Source organism: Hypanus sabinus, chromosome 3 (assembly GCF_030144855.1).
Source record: "Hypanus sabinus isolate sHypSab1 chromosome 3, sHypSab1.hap1, whole genome shotgun sequence".
Lineage (NCBI taxonomy): Eukaryota > Metazoa > Chordata > Chondrichthyes > Myliobatiformes > Dasyatidae > Hypanus > Hypanus sabinus.
The window spans coordinates 95,406,522-95,431,826 of NC_082708.1; the positions used below are offsets into that span (position 1 = coordinate 95,406,522).

The 25,305-nt window shown below is 41.2% G+C and overlaps 1 protein-coding gene across 6 annotated transcripts in view; it reads right to left on the bottom strand.

Moving 5' to 3' along the window:
• Positions 1 to 25,305, bottom strand: part of LOC132391522 (protein transport protein Sec24B-like) — a 182,597-nt gene that overhangs the window by 130,909 nt on the left and 26,383 nt on the right. For all 6 annotated transcript variants that reach the window (XM_059964821.1, XM_059964820.1, XM_059964822.1 and 3 more), the window contains one exon: positions 22,770 to 22,940. In XM_059964821.1, coding sequence (XP_059820804.1) covers positions 22,770 to 22,940 — 171 coding nt within the window. The remainder of the gene's footprint in view (positions 1 to 22,769; positions 22,941 to 25,305) is intronic.

The following is a 25,305-nucleotide window of genomic DNA, read 5'->3' on the forward strand; positions in this document are numbered from 1 at the left end:
CTTTACTACCCTATCTACCTGCGATGCCACTTTTAAGGAATTCTGTATCTGTATTCCTAGATCCCTCTGTTCTGCTGCACTCCTCAGTGCCCTACCATTACCTTGTATGTTCTACCTTGGTTTTTCCTTCCAATGTGCAATACCTATCTCGTCCTTTCAACACTCAGACTCTGTACTTTATCAACACTGGATATGGATTAATTTACTTCAGCATTTAATTACTAACTTAATTAAGGTTGGCACAACATCATGGACAAAAGGGTCTGTTCCTGTGCTGTGCTGTTCTAAGCTTCAACATATTGTTTGTCATGTTGAGAGGCTCCAGAATATCACTGTTCCCTCAGCTGAACTATCTTAGATTTTCTTCTCCCTGACATATACAGATGAAATGTGCGAGGTCCAAAATGAATATGGTTGCAAGAAAAAGTTCTTGAACACTTTGCAGTTGCCTGACTTACAGCATTAATTACTCATAAAATGTGGTCTGATCTTCATCTAAATCACAATAATAGACAAACACAATCTGCCCAAACTAATTGAGATGGCTGAGCCCTCAGGAGTGACAGCACGATCTTTGGAGACTGCAGAGGCCAACTCTGGATCTGCAGTCTCTGGAGCAGTAGGGACACGGGAACATCTGGGATGCGGGCACTTGGGCAGTACGACCCTTCCTGCGTCTCCTCTTCAGCAGTCGCTCCTCTGGAAATTCTTGCTCTGCAGATCAACGTTCTACAGCAGTTTCTGTCACAAGCCAGCAGCTGCCACTTGTTGACCTCGATATTTGCCTGAGAGAGCTGCTGCTTAACTTGCAAGTCACCATGATTGCTCTTGCCCTGAGAGAGCTCTCTGTACAGTACTGCTTTTGATAACCTGGACATGTGGATCTGCATAAGCAGCAAAGTGACTTCAACACTTGGAGTCGAGCCTTCTCCAAGACCTTGCTGTTGAAGACAAGATCCTGCTAGCTGGTACTCATGATGGAGCAAAGGCAGCGCTCGAGCAACCAGATTTGCTTGTGGTTCAAGACCCAGGCTTCGGAGCCATATAGCAGTGTTGTGCCCTGTACACCTGGATTTCTGTGGACGCACACAGCTGGTGGTTCTTCCACATATTTCTGGAGGCGCCTGAAGGCACTACTAGCTCTGGCAAATCGATTGTCAATGTTCCTTATTACCATAGCATTGTTGGAGATGATACTGCCTAAGTAGATGAACTTTCTACTGAGGTGAGAGGATGGCCTGAGATGGGTTGTAAATGCCACAAGGGGGCTTCTAATGGAGAATCATCGTTTCCTTCATGACCATTAACCAAAAGCCCTTGCAGCCTTCACAAACTGAGCGACTGCAGCCTGTAGTGCATCCTCTATGTGCATGAGAAGAGCACAGTCGTCCACAAATAGTAGCTCGAGAATGCTTTTTGTCGGGGTGAGAAGGCAGCGGAGGTCGAAGATACCTCCATCAGTGTGGAATTAAATCTTGATGGTCTCTGAGGTGGTTTCTTTCACTTCCCATAGCATCATGCTGAAAAAGATGGCAAAGAGCATTGCTGCCAAAGTATAGCCTTGTTTCACGCAAGTACTGACAGGGAATGGGTCAGATAAGTCACTTTTCGTTTAACCTGAACACTTTGGCCTTCACGGAGCTGCTGCAGGATGGCGAGAAATTTCGGGGGTCAGCCAAGCTTTGACAATCTTCCAGAAAGCATCGTTGCTGACTTTATCAAAGGCCTTGGTCAGGTCAATGAACACTGTGTACAGTCCCATGTTGCATAGAAACATAGAAAAACTACAGCACAATATAGGCCCTTCGGCCCACAAAGTTGTGCCAAACATGTCCCTACCTCAGAAATTACTAGGCTTACCTATAGCCCTCTAGTTTTCTAAGCTCCATGTGCCTACCCAATAATCTCTTAAAAGACCCTATCGTATCCACCTCCACCACCATTGCCGGCAGCCCATTCCACACACTCACCACTCTGAGTAAAAAACTTACCCCTAACCTCTCCTCTTACCTACTCCTCAGCACCTTAAACCTGTCTCCTCTTGTGGCAACCATTTCAGACCTGGGAAAAGCCTCTGACTATCCACGTGATCAACGCCTCTCATCATCTTATACACCTCTCATCCTCCGTCACTGCAAGGAGAAAAGGCCAAGTTCACTCAATCTATTCTCATAAGGCATGCTCCCCAATCCAGGCAACATCCTTGCAAATCTCCTCTGCACCCTTTCTATAGCTTCCACATCCTTCCTGAAGTGAGGTGACCAGAACTGAGCACAGTACTCCAAGTGGGGTCTGACCAGGGTCCTATATAGCTGATCATGTCAGATGTGCCTCTATTGCTCTGAATCCCCACTGACTCTCTATGAGGATGCCTTTGGCAATAGTAGGGATGATTCTGTCCAAGAAAATCTTCCCCATGGTAGACATCAGGGTAATGCCTCTATAGTTAAAGCAATCTGATTTCTCCCCTTTGTTCTTGTACAGGGAGACAATTACAGGTCATTTGGGATTGAACCAACAGTGTGGGAACAGGTTTGTGAATTCACTCAGGAGAATGTCTCCACCCATTTAGTACGCTTCCACTGGGATCCGATCAATACCTGGGACTTCATGGCATTTCAGCTTGGCAATAACAGATTTGACCTCATCCAGAGTTGGCAGGTCATCAAGCTTAAGCCTGACCTCATGCCGGGTGCTTATTTCTATGGATGTTTCTTGTGCTTGACAATTATCCCCAAAAAGGCTTTCATAGTGCTCTGTCCATTGTCTCATAATTGCTTCCTTATCTGTCAGCAGGCTGGAGCCATTGGAAGCTTGAAACTGATGAGTTGGACCATTAACTATGCGCAGCGATTCATAGAAGGCACAAGTGTTGTTGGTGTCTGCATGGTGCTGCATTTGTTCTGCTAGGACAGTCCACCAATCATTTTGCATTTTCCTCAGTTTAGCTTGGAGGGTGCTGTACTCTGCCTTGGCCACCTGGTCTTTGGGTGTAGACAGCTCCACTTGATGGGAGGAATATTTCTTTTGGAGCAGATTCTGGATTTCAACATTGTTTTCATCAAACCAATCCTCATTTCTTCTAAAGGAATACCCAACTACTTCAACAGCTGTATCTTGGGAGTCTGCAGGTGCTCCCATTTCTTTTCTGTGTCGGAATCTGTGCTTGGGGAGGCTTTGCTGTTCAGTTTCTCCCTTAGCTTGTTCTGTACGGGCAGCACTTAACATGTGAGACAAAGCTTACATTGCCGGTAACCAACAGGAACTCAAGAAATTGTTATGAACCCTGTAACTGGGTCACTTACCAGCAAAGATAGAGAGGTCGTTGAAGTACTATTTTTAACAGTGTTTATTGGTAAAAATACACAAAAGTAGTATCAATGCAAACATACAGATACTATACGTCGTCAATACTAAATCTAAAAGTGCGGGTATAATAATAATCAATGAGAAATAAGCTCTATCACTGTCTAGGGGATAATGTATTGTCCGATGGAAATATAAAAGTCACTTTAGTTCAATCAAGCTGCAGCTCTTTGGTTGGAGAGAAAGACGGGTTAAAACTTGCCCATTCCTTTTATGATGTCAATCCTTCGAGAGTCGTTGGGAGTTAATTTCCCCATTGTTAGCTAAAAACCGTTCTTCCGTGGTAAAGGCACACCGATTCTGGGGTTGGAGAGAGACAGATTTTAGAAACTCGCCGGCTTTCCTTTATCCGATCTTGATCCGTATTCGTCCTTTAGCAAGGCCGTTCCATGGAAGACCTGTCATCCGGGCAAGGACGGACACACACACAAGCCTCCACCGGTCTCATACATTTCTCCTGGTGTGTCTGAAGGGGTTGTTCCCCAGACCTTCTTTTATCCTTACTCACGGGGTCTCAGATGTCAATCAGGTTTGGATGATGCAATCCCTCAACCAGCCCACTCTGGTCATTCCCTGAGGGCTTCAATGAATAGTACAGTACTCAATACACAATTCCGTCTCCAAGAGACAATAGCCGTTATCAATGGTTCTGCCTTGCTGAGACCAGGACACATTTCAAGCCTGTGTATTCTGGACGTCTCTCTCTCATTTCCTGGGTCCCAGACCCGAATTAATAGCGATCTTGCGATTCTCGAAAAGGAGGGGGCTACTTTGTACCCTTCGGCCCCTCAGAGTTGTGGCACATTCGTAACACCCCCTTCCTTCAAAGCGTTTTTACCATTGGTAAAAACGAAGTAAGAGTCTTACAAGATTTTAGAATCTAACACAATACAAAAGTTTTTTTTCACTACAGAGTAATACAGTTATACATTCAATTCACCATCTAAACAGTTAACGATTACATTGTCACTTCCTTTAATATCTTAACATCTTGTACTGTACTAAAGTCTTGTAGCATCAGACTTCAATTTAATAACCACCTATTTTTTAATTTCCTTCCTTCAGCAAACAAAAACTAAAGAGTTGTGATCTTAGCTTACGTGTATACTACAAAAGTTCATGCAAATACTAATCTTTATTGTTACTTCCAAACTGAACAGTCAATCTTCCATGGGGGTTGTCTTTATTATTCACATGCTTTGTCGAAATCCCTTCAAACCGGATCCTGCTATTTAAAATGGCAGCCCGTCAACCCTCGCCCCTTTTCCAGTTAACTCCCACGTGGTGAGCTTGTGCACCAGTGTGGACTAGGCTGTCGCCTGCTCCTTTCATAGGAGTTATTTTATCAACAATGTGGTCCAAACTTAGACCATTTTCCGAATTTCCACACAATTCTTTAATTTTAAGCAAGTTGCTAGTTTTCTCTTCAGGACCCTTCATGCTATTAGTTCTCAGTTTAAGATCTGAAAGCGATCCCTCTTTGTTCAAACAGCATTTCGAATTCTGCTTTTTCACACCACACTCTTGAAAAGCAATAGCGTGTGGGGCACCTTTACATTCCAACTCAACCTGTAATTGATCCGCAGGCACCGTGTTACCAAGCCATTGTCTCTGTAGCCTAGTTGCTGCTTCTGACATCAATCCAGACTTTAAATTTTCTTCATTCAATTTTGGAAATACACTTTTCCCTTTTCCTTCAATAATAATATTCACCTCACCACCTTTTATCTCCTCACTAACTTTTAACACACCTTCGAACACAAACAACTGGGAATTCTCACTTTCCACTATTACCAAGGTTAACCCTTTCTTCACTGAACCAAGTCCATCTGACCCACAAGGACTGCATTCCTTTTCAACTGAATCAAATACCTCAGACTTTTTCTGAGCTCCATTACTAGGTTCAGTACCACGTGCATCCACATCTTGAACACACTCAAACAGGACATTTGCCTCTTCCAGGCTTTCAATACTCGTACCCTTTTCAAATTCTAAATTCCCCTGATCCTCCCAGCTACTCTCTGGGCAACTCCCTTCTGGAGTAAACTCAATCCCGCGGGCTGAAACAACCTCATCTGCCAACCCAGCAGACTTCTTCAAGGTAATGGCATCCTTTTCATCTAGGACTGCCCTCATTTCATTATCGGGAACACCTTTAGAATTTTCAACTTCTTCAAACAGTTCTGCCAAACCAGACAGATCATCTATGTCCAACTCTGGACCTTTTAACAGCCTGATCTGTTTTTCATCTTTACTTCATGCCTCTATAAATTTTCTCCTGGCTAAGGGCAGGACTACCTGTAAGTCCAAACTTGGATCTGGTTGCGCGGGTAGCCCGATTCACTGGCCCTCCAATTTGGTATCAAATCCCAAGACGAGATCCCACTTTGTTATGAACCCCGTAACTGGGTCACTTACCAGCAAAGATAGAGAGGTCCGTTGAAGTCTGATGGTACTATTTTTAACAGTGTTTATTGGTAAAAATACACAAAAATAATATCAATGCAAACATACAGATACTATACATCATCAATACTAAATCTAAAAGTGTGGGTATAATAATAATCAATAAGAAATAAGCTCTATCGTTGTCTAGGGGATAATGTATTGTCCGATGGAAATATAAAAGTCACTCAGTTCATTCAGGCTGCAGCCTTAGGTTGGAGAGAGACAGATTTTAGAAACTCGCTGGGAAACCAGCAAAGATGGACGTGGATGAATTTATAGAAAACCCAACTCTAGAGGCGGCCACAAAGTCGGGCTTGATAAATATTGCGAAAGGACTAAACCTCGCAGAGGTGAGGTTGTCAATGAAAAAGCGGGAGGTGCGGAGGGCGATAACTCAGTATTATATTGTGAAGAATGTGTCTTCTGCTGAGGTATTGGAAAATATCCCTGAAAAGGCACCAGCCAGTGGGACGGCTCAGTTAGAGTTTGAGAAATTACGGTTGGAACATGAAATTAAATTAAAGCAGCTGAAAAAGAGAGAGAAAGAGCCGAAAAAGAAAAAGAGCAGGAAAGAGCTGAGAAACAAAGGGAGCATGAAATTCAGTTAAAACAGCTGGAAGCAGCTGAAAAAGAGAAACAGAAGCAACATGACTTGGATATGGAGAAGTTAAGGCAAGAGCGAAGAGTTCAAAGGTCAGATCGAGAGGAGCGGTTTAATGTTAGTCAGGAATTGAGGTTAGTACCTCCGTTCAAGGAAACAGATGTTGATAGTTATTTCCTGCATTTTGAAAAGGTGGCAGTGAATCAGAAGTGGCCCAAAGAGAAGTGGGTGGCGTTGTTACAAAGTGTGTTAAAAGGGAAGGCACAACGGGCATATGCGGCGTTGTCCATGGAGGAGGAAGAATCTGAGAATTATGAAAAAGTAAAGGAGGCCATTCTTCAGACCTATGAATTGGTACTTCAAAATTTATAGAGGCATGAAGTAAAGATGAAAAACAGATAAGGCTGTTAAAAGGTCCAGAGTTGGACATGGATAATCTGTCTGGTTTGGCAGAACTGTTTGAAGACATTTTTAATCTCTCCTTCTCCCAGTGTAATCACCATTGTTCCTGTACATAAAAAGACCAAGGTAACATGTCTGAATGACTGGCATCTGTTGCACTCACCTCAATAATAAGCAAATGCTGTGAAAGGCTGGTCAAGGACTATATCTGCAGCATGCTACCACCCACAATGAACCCCCTACAATTCGCCTACCAACACAACCGATTGACAGATGACACAATAGCCACAGCTCTACACACCATCCTTACACATCTGGAGAAGAGGGATGCTTATGTGAGAATGCTGTTCTTGGACTACAGCTCAGCATTCAACACCATGATTCCCTCCAGGCTCAATAAGAAGCTCAGAGACCTCGGCCTTGACCCTGCCTTGTGCAGTTGGATCCTGGACTTCCTGTCAGATCGCCAGCAGATTGTAAGAGTGGGCTCCCTCACCTCTCCCTCTCTGACCCTCAACACAGGTGCCCCACAGGGCTATATCCTAAGCCCCTCCTTTACTCTCTGTATACCCATGACTGAGTTGCCATCCACATCTCCAATTTGCTAATTAAATTTGCTGACATTACCACATTGACTTTAAACAAATACAAAATCAACTCACATTTACTTAAAAGAAAACTAAATACATTGACGCTCAACTGAATACTCAACTGAATTGTATAATTAAATGTTAATTAAATTAATTTTCTGACAACACTACATTGATTGGCCTAATCTCAAATAATAACGAGGCAGCCGACAGAGAAGAAGTCATCACCCTGACGCAGTGGTGTCAAGAAAACAACCTCTCCCTCAATGTCGCAAAAACAAAGCAGCTGGTTGTGGACTACAGGAGGAATGGAGACAGGCTAACCCCTATTGACATCAATGGATCTGGGTTTGAAAGGGTGAACAGCTTTATATTCCTCAGCATACACATCACCGAGGACCTCACATGGTCTGTACATACCGGCTATGTAGTGAGAAAAGCACAACAGTGCCTCTTTCACCTCAGGTTGTTGAAATAGTTTGACACGAATCTCCAAATCCTAAGGACTTTCTACAGGGGCACAGTTGAGAGCATCTTGACTGGCTGCATCACTGTCTGGTATGGAAAATGTACTTCCCTCAATCGCAAGACTCTGCAGAGAGTGGTGCGGACAGCCCAGTGCATCTGTGGATGTGAACTTCCCACCATTCAGGACATTTACAGAGACAGGTGCGTAAAAAGGGCCTGAAAAATCACTGGGGACTCAAGCCACCCCAACCACAAACTGTTCCAGCTGCTACCATCCGGGAAACAGTACCACAGCATAAAAACCAGAATCAACAGACTCCGGAACAGCTTCTACCAGGCCATCGGACTGATTAATTCATGCTGACGCAACTGTATTTCTATATTATATTCACTATCCTGTTATTACAAATTACTATAAATTGCACGTTGCACATTTAGATGGAGATGTAAGGTAAAGATTTTTACTGCTCACGTATGTGAAGGGTGTAAGAATTAAAGTTAATTCATCTCTATCTAGAATACATCTCGGAGGCCAAAGAGCTTATCCACCTGGATAGCCAAAGATGTTGTAGATCAGAATTCTCCAAACTTGATAGCCAGTCTGACTTTCGCCCTGACAGTCTGTGATCCGTATAATAGTCTGTGCTCAGCATGACCCTGGTGTGTAGAACATGCAACATATCCTTATGACGCACCAGGATGTAGTCCAGGAAGTGCCAGTGTTTGGATCAGGGGTGTCTCCAGGTCATCTTAAACTTGGTTTTCTGTTGAAACAGCATATTTGTTGTGGGCGGGTGAGTTCTGGACTGGACGTCCTGCTCACTTAAAGAAGGTAAAGCTCTCTTACTGTGACTTAGTTGAAGATCAGGTCACATTTTATGAGTAATTAATACAGAAAAACCGGTAATTGCAAAGGGTTCACAAACTTTTTTCTTGCAACCATACTCACTTTGGACCTCTCGCACTTCCTGTGGCTCCACAGTAGATTTCCACAGAGATCTTTAAGGTGATCTTCTCTCTCTCTCTCTCTCTCTCTCTCTCTCTCTCTCTCTCTCTCTCTCTCTCTCTCGCTACCCTCTTGCTTTTACTATACTTGGGAAATGTTTTGGGATTCTCCTTTATCTTATCTGTCAGGGATAACAACATTTTACCCTCATAATTTCCTTCCTAAGTACACTCCTATATCCCTTAAACTCTTCAAGGGACTATTTGATTCCAGCTGCCTATGACCAATATATGTCTCATCAGTTTCTCCATTTTTCTTTTCTACCAAGGCCACCTAATCCTGCCAGCCTTGCCCTTAACTGAAACAGGAACATGCTGGCCCTGAACTTCTTTTATCAGATTTGCCAGATGCCCCTTTGCCTGCAACAGCCTCTCAACTTTGGAGAATTCTGATCGACAATATCACTACCAGTAACATTATGCCTCCCCCAATTCAGACTTCAACGAAAACAAATCCTACCTTTTCCATGACAATTTTGAAATTAATAGCATTATTTTAATAGTTCGATTTCCCCATTGACATATCAACCACTTGCACGGCCTCATTTCCTAAGAAGAAGCTGGGTTCAGCTCCTTCTAGGTTAAGTCCATCTACATATTTCTTCAGCTTTTCCTGGACACTCAAATTTTGCCCCATTTGATACCTTAGCATTAAGGGAATCCCAGTTAATATTAGTAAAGATAAAATGACATAGTATTACAATCATATTATTCCTTTCTCTCTGTACAATTTCCCTTCATATATGCTCTTCTATTTCCTGCTGACGAATGGGGAGCCTATAGTATAAACCCTTCCCTGTCCACCCCTCGAGATTCTATCCATATGACTTTTCCATTGCAGAATGACTAGGAACTGTCTGACATTTGGTATCTCAACTCCACAATCAAGATTCACACCAACTTCAGTCATCAATTTACGGCACACCTATGCATATTCTGAGTGAACTCCAAGTCAGCTACAACTACTTCACTGCAACATTAATGGGATTATAGCTTTCCATTAACACCCCTCAGACCACACAGATCCTCTAATAGCCAGTGCCTGCATCCTCTGAAAACAAAAATCCACGAAAAACCACGAAACCACGAAAAACATGAAGCGCTTTCATGAGTCACCTTTCAGCAAAGGCAGCTATTAATGATGAAGTTCACCACAGAACTCAATGTGACAGTACAGCCTTAGAGAAGACCAACAGAAGAACATGCAAAAATCAGAATACTAAATTCAATATTGTGTCTATTGACCAAAAATTGTTCCAAACATTATACCCTCCCATATGCTCCAATGGCATGGACAACTAATAGTGAATCCCCTGAAGCAGTAAGGAAGTACCATCAATGCCATTTCTCAAAAATCCCCCATATCCATTGCAAATGTCAGTGTCCTCTCCAAGACCAACACCCACAGCATTGAGGCTCTGATCATACTCACTGGGTTGGTCACTTTGTTTGTAGATCTGACACTAGACTCCCAAATCAAACACTTTACATGCTGCCACCAAGCAGGAGGTTTCCTCAGGAGAAAAAAAAGGCCTTTCCTGTGAAATTCATGGGAATTCTTAAGTCAACAACTGCTCAAAATGGAGACAAGGCATCCAGGAAGTCTCTGAGTACCTCTAATTTATTCCACGGAAGCACTCAGAGACATTGCAGAAACAGAAGGCATGCACAATCTTCCAAAACAAAGTCCTAAACTCTCCCCCCCCCCACCCCAACCCCGCAGTACTATCTGTTCTACCTGTGGAAGATTCTTAAAGCCACCTTAGATCCCATAATACAGGAGTCGAAATAAATAAGCTCAATCACAAAGGCTGCCTAATATAACTTGGATTTCCAAACATATACAGCAAGATGCCACATATAAAGCTACTTCAGAAGAGCACATGGTGGGGATGGTTATACATTAGCAAACCCCAAAGATAAGCAATAAACAGAAAACAGAATGGGATAAAAGGGTCATTTTCAAATTTACAAGCTGAAGTTACAACTAGAGTGTCACAGGAATGAATACTGCTGCTTTAACTATTCTCAATTTCCATCATGACAGAAAAAGTCAAGCTCGTCTCACCCATGTTTATTGGCAACACAAAGATAAGCAGGAGATTGTGAACAGGACACAGAAGTGGCTGCAAAGAAATATAGATAAAATGAGTACAAAAGAGAGATGCATTTTAGTTGTAATGTGGATAATTGAGAGGTTATGAATTTTAGTTGGAAGAACAGTAAAACAAATTATTCAATGGCACAAAATAAACTAACGCATATTTATGAGGAGACCAAACTGCTCTCATATGCAAAAAAAGAGAACGTAGCTACAGAAAATAATAGCAAAATGAATTGTTGGATTACACGTTTTCTCCAGTTTACAAATGCCAGACTTACGGGCACCTTGTAATATGGACAAATGGTTGGGAGTTAGTGGGATGGATTTGCTAGAGGGAACTTATGGGTGGGAGCAGGCACTTCCACATCTCTTCTCTCATCAGCATAGGTCTCCCACTGTCTTAAGCCACAACATTTAAGAGCTGTTGAGATGAACAAAGCTGGGAATGCTGAACAGACTCACTCACTTATGGAGTAAAAGTGAGACTGGATGGGGACGACAATTCTCTCATCTTCTTAATCTCCACACACCACTTGATTGGCCTTTGCCATAACTACATGAAGTAAGACAGTACAGCATTCCCTTTTGGCCCACGATGTCTATGGCAAGCATAATGTTGACTTAAACTGCACACCTGCCTGCAAAATGGTCAAAATCCCTCAATTTCCTACCTGTTCATATGCCTGTGTAAATTCTCTAAAATGTTGCGTTTGTACGAGCTTCAGCCACCTCTCCTGGCAGAGCATTCTACACACCCACCACAAGCAAGAGAAAATCTGCAGATGCTGGAAATCTGAGCAACACACCCAAAATACTGAAGGAACTCAGCAGGCCAAGCGGCATCTTTGGAAAGAAATATAGTCAATGTTTGTTTGGCAGGACTGGAGAAAACAAGCTGAGAGGTAGATTTTTAAAAGATGTTGGGAGCGGAGAGAGAACCACCAAACAACAATAGACAATAGACAATAGGTGCAGAAGTAGACCATTCGGTCCCTCGAGTCTGTACCGTCATTCTGAGATCATGGCTGATCATTCACTATCAATACCCAGTCCCTGCTTTGTCCCCATATCCCTTGATTCCCCTATCCATCAGATATCTATCCAGCTCCTTCTTGAAAGCATCCAGAGAATTGGCCTCCACCTTCTTCTGAGGCAGTGCATTCCACACCTCCACAACTCTCTGGGAGAAGAAGCTCTTCCTCAACTCTGTTTTAAATAACTGACCTCTTATTCTCAATCCATGCCCTCTGGTACTGGACTCTCCCAACATCTGGAACATATTTCCTGCCTCAATCCTATCAAATCCTTTAATTATCTTAAACGTTTCAATCAGATCCCCTCTCAATCTCCTCAATTCCAGCGTGTACAAGCCCAATCTCTCCAATCTCTCTGCGTAAGACAGCCCTGCCATCCCAGGAATCAACCTAGTGAATCTACGCTGCACTTCCTCAATTGCCAGAATGTCCTTCCTTAAACCTGGAGACCAAAACTGCACACAATACTCCAGGGCCCTGTACAAATGCAAAAGAACATCCTTGCTCTTGTATTCAATTCCCCTTGTAACAAAGGCCAACATTCCATTTGCCCTCTTCACTGCCTGTTGCACTTGCTCATTCACCTTCATTGACTGGTGAACTAGGACTCCTAGGTCTCTTTGCATTTCTCCCTTACCTAACTCGACACCGTTCAGACAATACTCTGCCCTCTTGTTCCAGCTTCCAAAGTGGATAACTTCACATTTATTCACATTGAATGACATCTGCCAAGTATCTGCCCACTCACTCAGCCTATCCAAGTCTCCCTGTATTCTCCTAACGTCCTCTTCGCATGTCACACTGCCACCCAGTTTAGTATCGTCAGCAAACTTGCTGATATAGTTTTCAATGCCCTCATCTAAATCATTGACATAAATCGTAAAGAGCTGTGGTCCCAATACAGAGCCCTGTGGTACCCCACTAGTCATCTCCAGCCAGTCTGAGAAACACCCATTCACTGCTACCCTTTGCTTTCTAACTGCCAACCAGTTTTCTATCCATGTTGAAACCCTGCCCCCAATGCCATGAGCTCTGATTTTACTCACCAATCTCCTATGTGGCACCTTATCGAATGCCTTCTGAAAATCTAGGTACACAACATCTACTGGCTTACCCTCGTCTAACATCCTTGTTACACCCTCAAAAAACTCCGACAGATTAGTCAAGCATGATTTGCCCTTGGTAAATCCATGCTGGCTCGGCCTAATCCTATTTCTGCCATCTAGATGTGCCACTATTTCGTCCTTAATAATGGACTCAAGCATCTTCCCCACGACTGACGTTTTCTCCTTCCCTCCCTTCTTGAAAAGTGGGAAAACATTAGCCACTCTCCAATCTTCAGGAACTGATCCTGAATCTAAGGAACATTGGAAAATGATTACCAATGCATCCGCAATTTCCTGACCCACCTCTTTTAGAACCCTCGGATGCAGACCATCTGGACCCGGGGATTTATTAGCCTTCAGTCCTACCAGTCTACTCATCACAGTTTCTTTCCTAATGTCAATCTGTCTCAATTCCTCTGATATCTTATGACCCTAGCCCATCCATACATCTGGGAGATTGCTTGTGTCCTCCCTGGTGAAGACAGATCTAAAGTATGCATTAAATTCTGTTGCCATTTCCCTGTTTCCCATAACAATTTCTCCCAATTCATTCTTCAAGGGGCCAACATTGTTCTTAACTATCTTCTTTCTGTTCACATAGCTAAAAAAGCTTTTGCTATCCCCTTTTATATTCCTGGCTAGACTGAGCTCATACCTGATTTTTTCTCTCCGTATTGCTTTTTTAGTTAAGATCTGCTGTTCCTTAAAACTTTCCCAATCATCTGTATTCCCACTCATCTTAGCCCTGTCATACTTCTTTTTCTTTAATGCTATACAATCTCTGACTTCCTTTGTCAACCACTGTGGCCCCTTCCCCCTCTTTGAATCCTTCCTTCTCATTGGAATGAACTGCATTTGCATCTTTTGTATTATGCCCAAGAATATCTGCCACTGCTGATCCACTGTCTTTCCTGCCAGGGCATCCGCCCATTTAACTTTGGCCAGCTCTTCCCTCATGGCTCCGTAGTCTCCTTTATTTAATTGCAACACTGACACCTCTGATCTGCCCCTATCCCTCTCAAATTGTAGATAAAAACTTATCATGTTATGATCACTACTTCCTAATGGCTCCTTTACTTCAAGATCACTTATCAATTCCTGTTCATTACACATCACCAAGTCCAAAATAGCCTCGTTCCTGGTTGGCTCAAGCACAAGCTGTTCCAAAAATACATCCCTTAGACACTCCACAAACTCCCTCTCCTGGGGTCCAGCACCTACCTGATTCTCCCAGTCCACCTGCATGTTGAAATCTCCCATAATGACTGCATTACCTTTAGCACAGGTGAAACCTGGAGAGGGAGGGATGAAGTAAGGAGCTGGGAAGCTGGTTGGTGAGCTGAGGTGAGAGAGGGAAAAGGGGATGGGAAATGCAGAAGGTGGGGGAGGAGTGTTGGGGGGCATTACCGGAAGTTTGAGAAATCGATGCTCATGCCATCACATTGGAGGCTACCCAAATGGAAAGGTGGTGTTCCTCCAACTGACGTGTGGTCTCGTTCATGACGGTGGAGGAATATATCGGAATGGGAATGGGAAGCGGAATTAAAATGGATGGCCACTGGGAGATCCCACTTCTTCTGGCAGACAGAGTGTAGACTCTTGGTGAAGCAGTCTCCCAATCTATGTCGGGTCTCACTGATGTTCAGGAGGCCACACCAGGAGCACTGAACACAGTAAATGACCCCAACAGACTCACAGGCGAAGTAGTTGTGTTCAGTGCTCCCAGTGTGGCAAACACTTCTCCAGTCCTGCTGAAGGGTTTCAACCCAAAACTTTGACTGCACTTTTTTCCATGGATGCTGCCTAGCCAGCTGAGTTTCTCCAGCATTTTGTGTGTTGCTTAGATATCTACCACTTCCTGAGTAAAAAAAAATGATTTGTAAATCTTTAAAGTTCTCCTTCTCAAATTAAATCTATGTCCTCTTGCATTCAACATTTCCATCCTGGGAAAAAGACTGAATATTCACCGTCTATGCCTCTAATAATTAGATATATATTTTAGTCAGTCTTCCCTCAATCTGCGACTCTCAATCCAAGATTGTCCAATCTCTCCTTCTAGCTAATACGTCCTAATGCGGGCAACATTTTGATGTACTGCTTCAGCATCATTTCCAATGCTCCACAACCTCCTGTAAAGATGTAACCAGGAAATTAAGCTTCAGGATAACAAGTTACCCACATTAGAGTGCATCAGGAAGAACACCTCTGAATATTCAGATTATTTTGTAATTCTCCAGCTCAGACAGCTTTAAATGCAACACTTCTTGCCTGATTTAGTCTCTGACTAACAAGAGAATCAAGAGTTTATGCAAAACAGTCAAGAAAACAAAGTTGAGGCCAACTTTTTAGTTGTTCCTGGAAATTGGAGTCAGAGTCATATAGAATGACAGGAGAGAAACAGTCCACAAGATGTTGCTTAACCTGCTGAGTTCTTCCAGGGTTTTTACTGCTCTAGCATGCAGCATCTGCAGTCTCTACAGAGAAATAGGCACATAGGACAACCACATCTGTGCCAACCATAAAAGATCGATTTTTACAGTAATGTTACATTGACCTATTTTATCCTTCTCACATTCTCATCAACGCCAACCAAATTCTACCACTCACTGACACCCAACAATCTAAAGTGGTTATTTAACTGACCAACCGATGGTTGAGATATGGGAAGAAATCAGAGCACTTGGAAGAGAACATACAGACTCTACACAGACAGAACAAAAGGCCAGAACTGAACTCACATGACTGGAGATATGAGACTGCAGCTATAGTCATTCCAGAAATCTATTGCCTTCTTATTTTAAGCACTTCCATTATAATGGTGATGTTTCCTACTTTGGCACAGAACAAAGTCTGCTATTTCTTTTCCTCAAGATCTGAAGTTTGTAATATACAGGAATCTGACATTCTCATTCTGTGACAGCAGGACTTCAGGTATTAGTTACAGGCAGTCCCCAAGTTATGAACGTCAGGCTTATGAACAACTTGTACTTACGAACGGCCTGCCACAAAGCCTATTATATTGAAAATCCGAGTTAAATACAATGGTTCATAGCAACGAATGCACACACTACGTTGTGACGCTCATGAAAACATTGCATGGCTTCAGCGGTTCGTCGCCTTGTGGAAGGCCATCCCGCCATTTTAAGTTTGATCACTCAGCACTCACTGTGCTGAGTGTGTAACTTTGTATTTGGCCTAAATTTTTCTCTTATTTACCCTTGTAACCATGTCATCAAAGCGTAAATCTGATGCAAGTGTTGGTGATGCATCAAAGAAAAGGAAAATAATCACGGTTGAAAATAAGGTGGAAATTATAAAGGGAACGGAAAGAGGTGAAACGCCATCAGTCATTGGAAAGGCGTTAGCCTACAGTCAGTCAACGATCGGAACAATTTTAAAGAGTAAAGTAAAAATAATGGAACACGCAAAAGGCTCTGCCCCAATGAAAGCTACAATTATTACTAAGCTACGCAGTGGTTTAATTATTGAAATACATATATTAAAATGTATACTATATACTAAGACAAACTTTTGACTAACCAAATAAATAATACCAGACGTACCTGTTCCAACTTATGTACAAATCCGACTTAAACACGGGCTCAGGAACGGAACTCGTTTGTAACCCGGGGACTGCCAGTACTAACAAGTGATGTTATTTCAGTCAAGATGGCGCCTGCATACAACACTTCTTGAGTTGACACCTTACGGATAAATCATGAAACCATATATTTCACTTCTTTTACTTTTGTTTTTCATCTTAAATGTGATTCTGGAACTGTTAGAGCCTGTGATTTGCAGTTTAGAGATCGTTTGCGTGATACAGCCCTCTGCAGTCTCTGAGGAGATTCCAGGTGGCAGAAGCAGCATGCGGGAACCTCATGGCGAGAAGGCTGCAAGCCAATGTTCGACTCCATTTTGACAAGAAAAGCTCCCCTTGTTTGCCAATTAAAGTGAAGAGGGAGATTAAAACGCCAGCCAGCTGCCTTTTTAAATCATCGGGGGAAATCGCTCTACTGACGGAGAGGGGAGACCACCTTTTTTTATCACCCTGCTATAGAGAGGGAGAACATTACCCAGTTTTTCTGTATTTTGGATAAGCACTTGGACTATGGACTTTTCTTTTCCTGTCTTACAATTTTTTTATATTCTGCCTGTTTTTGACCAATCTTTCACATTTTTTTGTGTGTAGAGGAGGGGGATTTGGGAGTAGATGTGCTTGTTCCATTTTTGGTCATTTTTTTGTGCAAGGAGGAGGAACCTGGGGGTTGATGATCATGCTACTGTTCTTTTCTTTCTTAGTTTCATGGTTATCTGGAAAAGAAGAATTTCAGAATTGTACACTTTGACAATAAATTAACCTTGGAACCTTTATCAACTCTTCCAGGTTTCTAGTACATCTGCAAATAATGTTTCATTATTTGCCATGAGTCAGCAAAGATTGTTGTTTCAGATATGGGCTGAGGTTTAAAAAAATGTGGGTTGCTAATACTCAAATTCTGCTCTTGACTAGCTTTGAAAGTCAAAAGCTATAGCTAAATAAGAGATGTTTTCAACCTACATTTTGTAAAATGGTTGCTGAGGCAATTTAATAGTGATTGCCCATAGTGAAGTAGTGCTACAACCAAACATGAATCAAAGACAGGGCATACAAATACAGACCATCTAAAATGTGATTGCAATACATCAGTTCCAGCATTCAAGAACTGAAATGCCCTCCAGCAGCAGTACGCTACTCATTCTGTACTTCTTACGGAGTTTCTGCTTACAAGAACAAAATAACATTTCCTACAACAAAATGAAGTCTGCAATACATGGAAAACTCCACCATCTGCAGGGTTCCCTCCAAGACCACACATCACTCTAACTTGGAGTGGGACAACACACACCAGGGGTGCGTAAAAAGAGCTGCTATTTAAGCAAAACGGCAATTAAGATTTTGAAGGCAGAGTTTCCACGGAATTTTTCTGATTTGAAGAGCGACCCAAGAAGCAAGAAGCAGTACATAAAAAGAGCTACCTCTCAGTCAGTTCCACAGTAAAGATTGAGAAGCTTTTAAATACCAGCAGAAGGCAACCAAAAAAGTCATTAAGGTAAAGATGGAATACTAAGCTAGCCAATAATATTAAAGAGGATACAAAAAGTTTCTTCAAATACATAAATTGTAAAAGAGAGGCAAGAGTGGATATTGGACTTCTGGAAAACAATGCTGAAGAGAAAGTAATAGCGGACAAGAAAATGGCAGACAAACTGAAAAAGTATTTTGCTTCAGTCTTCACAGTGGAAGACACTAGCAGTATGGTGGAAGCTCCAGGTGGATGGAGTCATGATGTGCATGAAGTTAGTTACTTGAGAGGATTTCCTTGGGAAACGGAAAAGCCTGAATATAGTTAAGTTAGAAACAAGAGAAAGTCTGCAGATGCTGGAAATCCAAGCAAAATAGGACAGGTCCACTCCTGTTGAAGGGTCTCAGCCCAAAATGTTGACAGTACTCTTTTCCATAGGTGCTGCCTGGCCTGCTGAGTTCCTCCAGCAGTTTGTGTGTAAAGGTAGAAAAGTTACCTGGACCAGATGGTGTACACCTCAGGGTTCTGAAAGAGTTGGTTGAAGAGACTGGGGAAGCATTAGTAACAATCTTTCAAGAACCACTAGATTCTCAAAAGGTTCCCACTGACTGGAAAATTGCGAACATCACTTCACTCTTCAAGAAGGGAGAGAGGCCAGTTAGTCTGATCTCAGTGGTTGGGAAGATGTTGAAGTCGATTGTTAAGGATGTGGTTTCGGGGTACTTGCAGGGACATGATTAAAAAAAAAGGCAGTTTTTCTTCAAGAGAAAATCTTGCCTAACAAACTTATTGGAATTCTTTGAGAAGTAAAAGGCAGGATAGATAAAGGAGAATCGGTTGATGTTGCGTACTTGAATTTTCAGAAGGCCTTTGACAAGGTGCCACACATGAGGCTGCTTAACAAGCTACAAGCCCATGGTAGTACAGGAGAGATTCTATCATGGATAAAGCGGTGGCTGACTGGCAGGATGCAAGGAATGGGAATAAAGAGAGCTTTTCTGGTTGGCTGCTGGTGACTAGTGGTGTTCCACAGAGGTCTGTATTGGGACTGATTTTTTTTAACATTGTATGTCAATGATTTGGATGATGGAATTGATGGCTTTGTTGCAGCTTTCAGATGATATGAAGATAGGTGGAGGAGCAGGTAGTTTTGAGGCAATAGGGAGGCTACAGAAGAACTTGGACATAAGTGGCAAAGAAGTGGCAGATGGAATACAGTGTTGGGAAGTGTATGGTCATACACATTGGTAGAAGAAATGAAAGGGTTGACTGTTTTCTAAATGGAGAGAAAATACAAAAATCTGAGCGTTTAACAGTCATCCCTCAGAAACTGGAGGGGAAACTTTTGGATCTTAACATTTCTCTGTGTAAATGACTCTTGGACTTCTTGATAGAAAGCTCAGTCAGTCCATGTTAAGAGCCCCCCAGGACTGTGTGCTCAGCCTGCTGCTATCACATGACTGCACATCCCATTCATACTAAATCATCAAGTTCTCAGATGACACAACAGTAGTTGGCTTCATCAACAATGACAATGATACAGCTCAGAGAGGTAGAGAAGCTGGTAGATTGGTGCAAGCACAACAACTTGAGTTTCAACATGGAGAAGACTAAAGAGATGACTGTCGGTATTAGGAAAGTGCAGGCTGACAACTCCTCACTACTCATAAACAGCTCCTCCATGGACAGAGTTAGGAGCACCAAATTTCTGGGATGCACATAATTAACCATCTCACCTCATTCCTCAATACCACTCTTTAGTCAAAAAAGCATTGCAATGTCTCCTCTTCCTGAGGAGAGTGAAGCAAGCAAGGCTCTCCCCCTATTGGTCAACATTCTAACCAATTTTTAAAGGAGCACCAATGAGAGTGGCCTGAGCAGCTGCATCACTATCTAGTCTGGAAATTACAAGACACTTGACTGCAAGACCCTTCAAAGGATTGTGAGGACTGCAGAGATTATCATTGGGGTCGCTCTTACACCCATCAGTGATATTTATCAGCAGTACGTTCGCAATGCCCTGAGCAATGTTCACGATCCTTCCCAACCATCCAACAACCTCTTTGAACCACACCCCCACCTCGCACCGCACCATCAGGAAGGAGGTATTGCAGCATTAGAATAAGGACTGTTAGGGTGGGAAACAGCTTCATTCCCCCAGATCATTAGATACCGAACTCCCTACTACCACCAAGGTCTCATCACATGTGAGGCACCAGAAACAGTATACAGTTTACTTTTTAACTTGTGCCGTAAATGCATTTTAGAATTTGTTAATTTATTTGTGGTAATATTACTTTATGTGCTGTGTGTGAGTTATAAAAACTGCGTTGGGCACCTTGGTCCAGAGGAGCATCGTTTTGCTCGGTGGTATGCATGCACTGTACTTGTTTGAATGACAATAACCTTGAGCAGTGCAAAGCAGTAGTTTACAACTACCGTATGAAGATCAATTTGGGATGAGCAATTAATACTGGCTTTGCCTGCACTGAGATCCCAAAAATGAATCTGAAATATTGGTACTACAATTAAAAGTTAACCTTCAAATTCAGTGTGTATGAACAGCATAACCAAATGCATATGATAGTTGCTTTGGCTGACCACTTGAAGAACTTGGCCTTCCTTTGGCAGTACCAGTTTGGCTTAAACCAAATCATTAATAGTTTCAATATCAATGGTGGGGTGAAGAAAAAAACATTTTGCAAGCACAATCTCCAGTGCAAATGAACATAAAGAATGTCCAACAGATTTGTGAAAAGGGGAATTTCCACATTTTACTCAACAACACTTATTCCAATTTATATACATTCATCCCAAAGAACTAAAATAATCAAAAAGCCTCACACTGACAGCACATATTTAACAATCATAACTTGAAATTTTGATCCAAAGATTTTTTAAAAAGGTAAACAGAGTATTAATACAAAACTATTTGCTGAATTTCTTTCTGTAACTGTTAATAACTATCAAAGTAGTATTGCTTGTAAACATTCAAAAATCATGTTACTGTCTTAAAAAGTGTTTGCATTTGTTAATCCTTGACTCAATGATTTACAATACAAATGCAAATATAAAAATTTTAGAAGACTTACCTTATTGCAGTGATGTCTGTAGTTGAAAGCACAATTCTGATGCAATCTCAGAATTCGCACACAGAACTATCAAGAGATGGCTAACTACTATTCCCGAGCAATGAGCTCCCAGAGGATATTTACCTTTTCACTTTTCTGCTTCAGTGCATTTTAGAATAATTCCCAAAGCAAATAAAAATTCATTCCCTTAAATTTCAGAGCAAAAGATTTCTTTGAAAGAGAATGCTGTCTATTAACCCTGAAAAGCTCTGAATTTACATAATCTCCCTACTTCACACTACCCAAGGTCCAGTAAGTATAGTTCCCAGTGATTAGATGTTACAAATTCTCAACATAGAACATGTCACACCTTGTACAGTTTACAATTTTTTTTATAACAAATCTGTAACAACTGTAACACTTTTTTTTTACAGAAATCTGTAACACTGACATTACAGGATAATGTGACTCAAGAAAAGATGAACTAGCAAACAAAATACTATTGCAATTCAAAACAAAAATAGCTCAATTTTAGATTTATTCTCAAATTGGTTCAATGTCGAAACAACTTAATTCAGAGGAACTTAATGCTTTCTTTAACATACAAACTGGCAGAGCTTATCCAGCAGAGCACTTCCACAAAACATTTTCAACACAGCTTGCTTGTCCTTTTTCGAGTTTCCAAAGAAATATCTTTTCAGACCCCCAACGTGATACAAGTGGTGAGGTTTGGAACTACAGGATTATCAGTGTTGACTCAAAACAGTCTCTTCAGGTGGGTTCTTGAACATCCCAGAATGCCCCCCCAATCTACTTTTTTCCCCACAGTACACACATACCTCTCTTCATCGCTCACACCTGCTTCCTGATTTCAACTAAGAGATAAATTAATAAACCATCACTGGGTGTTGTTGGAAAATTATTCTGTTACTCCTCCCACTTACATTTCCCTGACGTGTTTATAAAAAACTACTGGCTGATCTGGTGCAAGAAATTTCACTTGGAGAAAAAACAGCAAATGTGTAGTCTTTATGAATGTGGGGTTATGAATCCAGCAACACGATGGGGAGGGAGGGACACTGCATTATAGGGACATTATATTTTGATAATATTCATTCCTTCAAAAATGGTCTTCATCTGCTGAACATAAAAGTATTTATGGTCTTGAAACCAAATGTTCCAGTTTCACTTAAAAACAAAATTACTAAATAAGAAATACTGAAGGTGGAAAAATATCAAGGTAAAACAAAAATCAAACAGTAATGAAAATACCTTTTTATTTTAAAAAGTCCAAGTTTTTTAAAAGTTAGAACCCAAATTCTTAATCTGTTCACTTTCTTGTACTACATAGTCAGTCTTCTGTGTCACTCTTAACCTATTGACCATCTTGAGATACAAGTCAACTTAATTATGTCTTCAGAAAAGCATAAATTGAATAACTATAATGTGTTTGTGGGGCAAAGCAGAGAAAGGAGATAAATACAAGTAACAAATGCAGCAATATTTACCATCCTGTGTCTCTGAAGCAGATGTTGATGATGCAAAAGCTGAAATAGGTTGATCAGCTGAAGATGGTGGCCATCGTGGAAGAGGTGCCATAGCAACTGGAGTTTTTACTACATTTGGTCTGCTGGGTGGATAACTTTGGTTCATATGATGAGGCGTTAAAAAGGGAGAGCCTAAGTTCAAAACAGAGTTTATTTGTAAACAAGCATAATAACAATGTCTCATAACCTGCATTCTGCAGTGGTGAAGCAGAAGTGCTTGCCAATTAATCTTGAAGACAGCTGCCTAAAAATTGAATGAGCTCAAGTGATCTCTTCTGACATCAGTTTTTGTCAGTCATCCCATTATATGAAATGCAGCAGCTGTGATTTACAATGAAGGACACTATCCTTCATTGTATCTAGTCCTTTCAATTTTCCAGTACCCTTTTTGCTTCCATTCTTAGCTTTGAAATTTTTTTAACGTCTGTTTTTTTGTGGTCATCTAGTCTAAAAGAGCACACAGGTTGCAATAGATGTTTGCAGCCAATCACAGTGAAGAATTCCTTGACAGCAAGCACAAATACAATTTTTAAGTAACTTTTTAAACATTTTGCAGAGTGAAATATAGATTAGAGCACACATGGGTGAATGCTGAAGTAACAAATTCAAGGTAAGTTTAAAATGAGCATAATTAATCTCTTCATTAATGAGTATTGCATCTTTACTTTTAAAAGAGCACTTTATCACCACATATAATTTCACTGACTCTTCCAAAGTCTAGGCTGAAAAAGTCAGCACTGCACACCTTGCAATTCAGAGACCAACAGGGAATTGAAGTCAGCAGTTTATGTATTTTGCATTTACATGTATAAGTTCTGGCAGGTTTCATTCATTGCAATCGTGAAAACTGATAGCCACATTTGTCACTGAACATTCCACTCCATTAAATACTGTACAACCTAAGATTCAAACAGAATGCTGACCTAAGTGGATAAGACAATGATCTGATTTGTAACAGAAAAACCAATCATTCAACCATATGGTTTACAACTTATAGTCGACCTGCTAACATTTTAATACTGGGTTGAGGCAAAGATAGATTTGCAGGGAGTAGTGAAAATTGCTGTAGCCTTGCATCGTCATCATCTAGTCAGCAATATAATTTTACCTTGAAGACTCATTTAAACTCACACATTGCTTCAGGCAATCACTTTACTATTAAGTATCTAATATGTAGCTAAACAGGAAAAGATAGAAACCGCTGATAAGTTACAAATAAACATGAGGATTGATATGCTCTGCTCTCTTCTCAAAAAATGTACAAAGCAAACAACCATTGCAACCCATGCACTCTCCTGGAACAGATGAAAAAAAGTTAAAATTATAGAAGCAAAAAGAAACTGGCAAATTCAAAAGACCTAGGAGGCAATGAGAATATTTGCCATCATTCTAATAGAATCAGAATCAGGTTTAGTATCGATGGCATATGTCAAGAAATTTACTATTTTGCAACAGCACTACACTGCAATACGTAATAAAAACTGTAAATTACAATAGGGGCATGTCCTGGGTGATGGGGGTCCTTAATTTTTACATGCTAACTTTTACATGCAATGAAATCAGTCACAGACAGTTTATTAATCAACTCATTTTACATTTGTAAATTAAGTTCTTGCAAGCAGTTTTTAAAGAGTTCAACAATGCTGTAATGAAAATCTCACGTAACCAAAACAAAAACAATACTTTTGGAACCAACAGGTAGGCAGTATCTATGCAAAAAGGAGTTACATTTCAGGTTGAAGAATCTTCATCAGAACTGGGAAAATAATAAAATAGGACAGTAATGCATACATCTACACATTCTGCTGCAATTATCCCTTTAAAGTTGATTCCATTTGTGCTGTTAGACTTAGGAATGCTAAGCAAGGTACCAATATAATTGGTTTTAATTGTTCCAATAGAATGCTTTCTAAAGCAAAGCTGAAACAAATGTCTTTTTTAATATGAGGAGTTCATGCTTCAACGATTCCAGAACAAATAGTGCAAAAACTATTGCCTTGTTGAGTAACACTATGAAGGAACCGAGATTAGTAAAAACAAAGAATACATTGTCCCACTGATGTTCTTTAATTAATCTACACTAGAAATGGTATCCAATCGTTAGAAGTTTAGATGATTTAATAACTCTGGTTCAACACATTAGAGCAAAATGTAAGTCAGGGAATCCACAACAAAAGTGTACAACTGAGACCAGGTTCTGAACTGTGGCCTGGATGTGCAACTAGAGCTAGGATTTGGAGTGCAGGACAGATGCACAATCAGCATAAATCATGGAGAGGCTCTTAGAAGCAGGCAGCCTCCAGAATGGCTTGACAAGTTGTGGCTCCCTGGGTTTACTTTTAATTCACCTGCACTCAGTTTGACACTCTCTTTAAACTCAATGCTTTCTGAAAAAATAATTTCATTACTGAGTAACATATAAAGTGTAACAAAGTTGTGCTGCATATCAAAAAGTGTTAAATCCAAGTCTTACAAATCTACTAGTCCAACACTATCA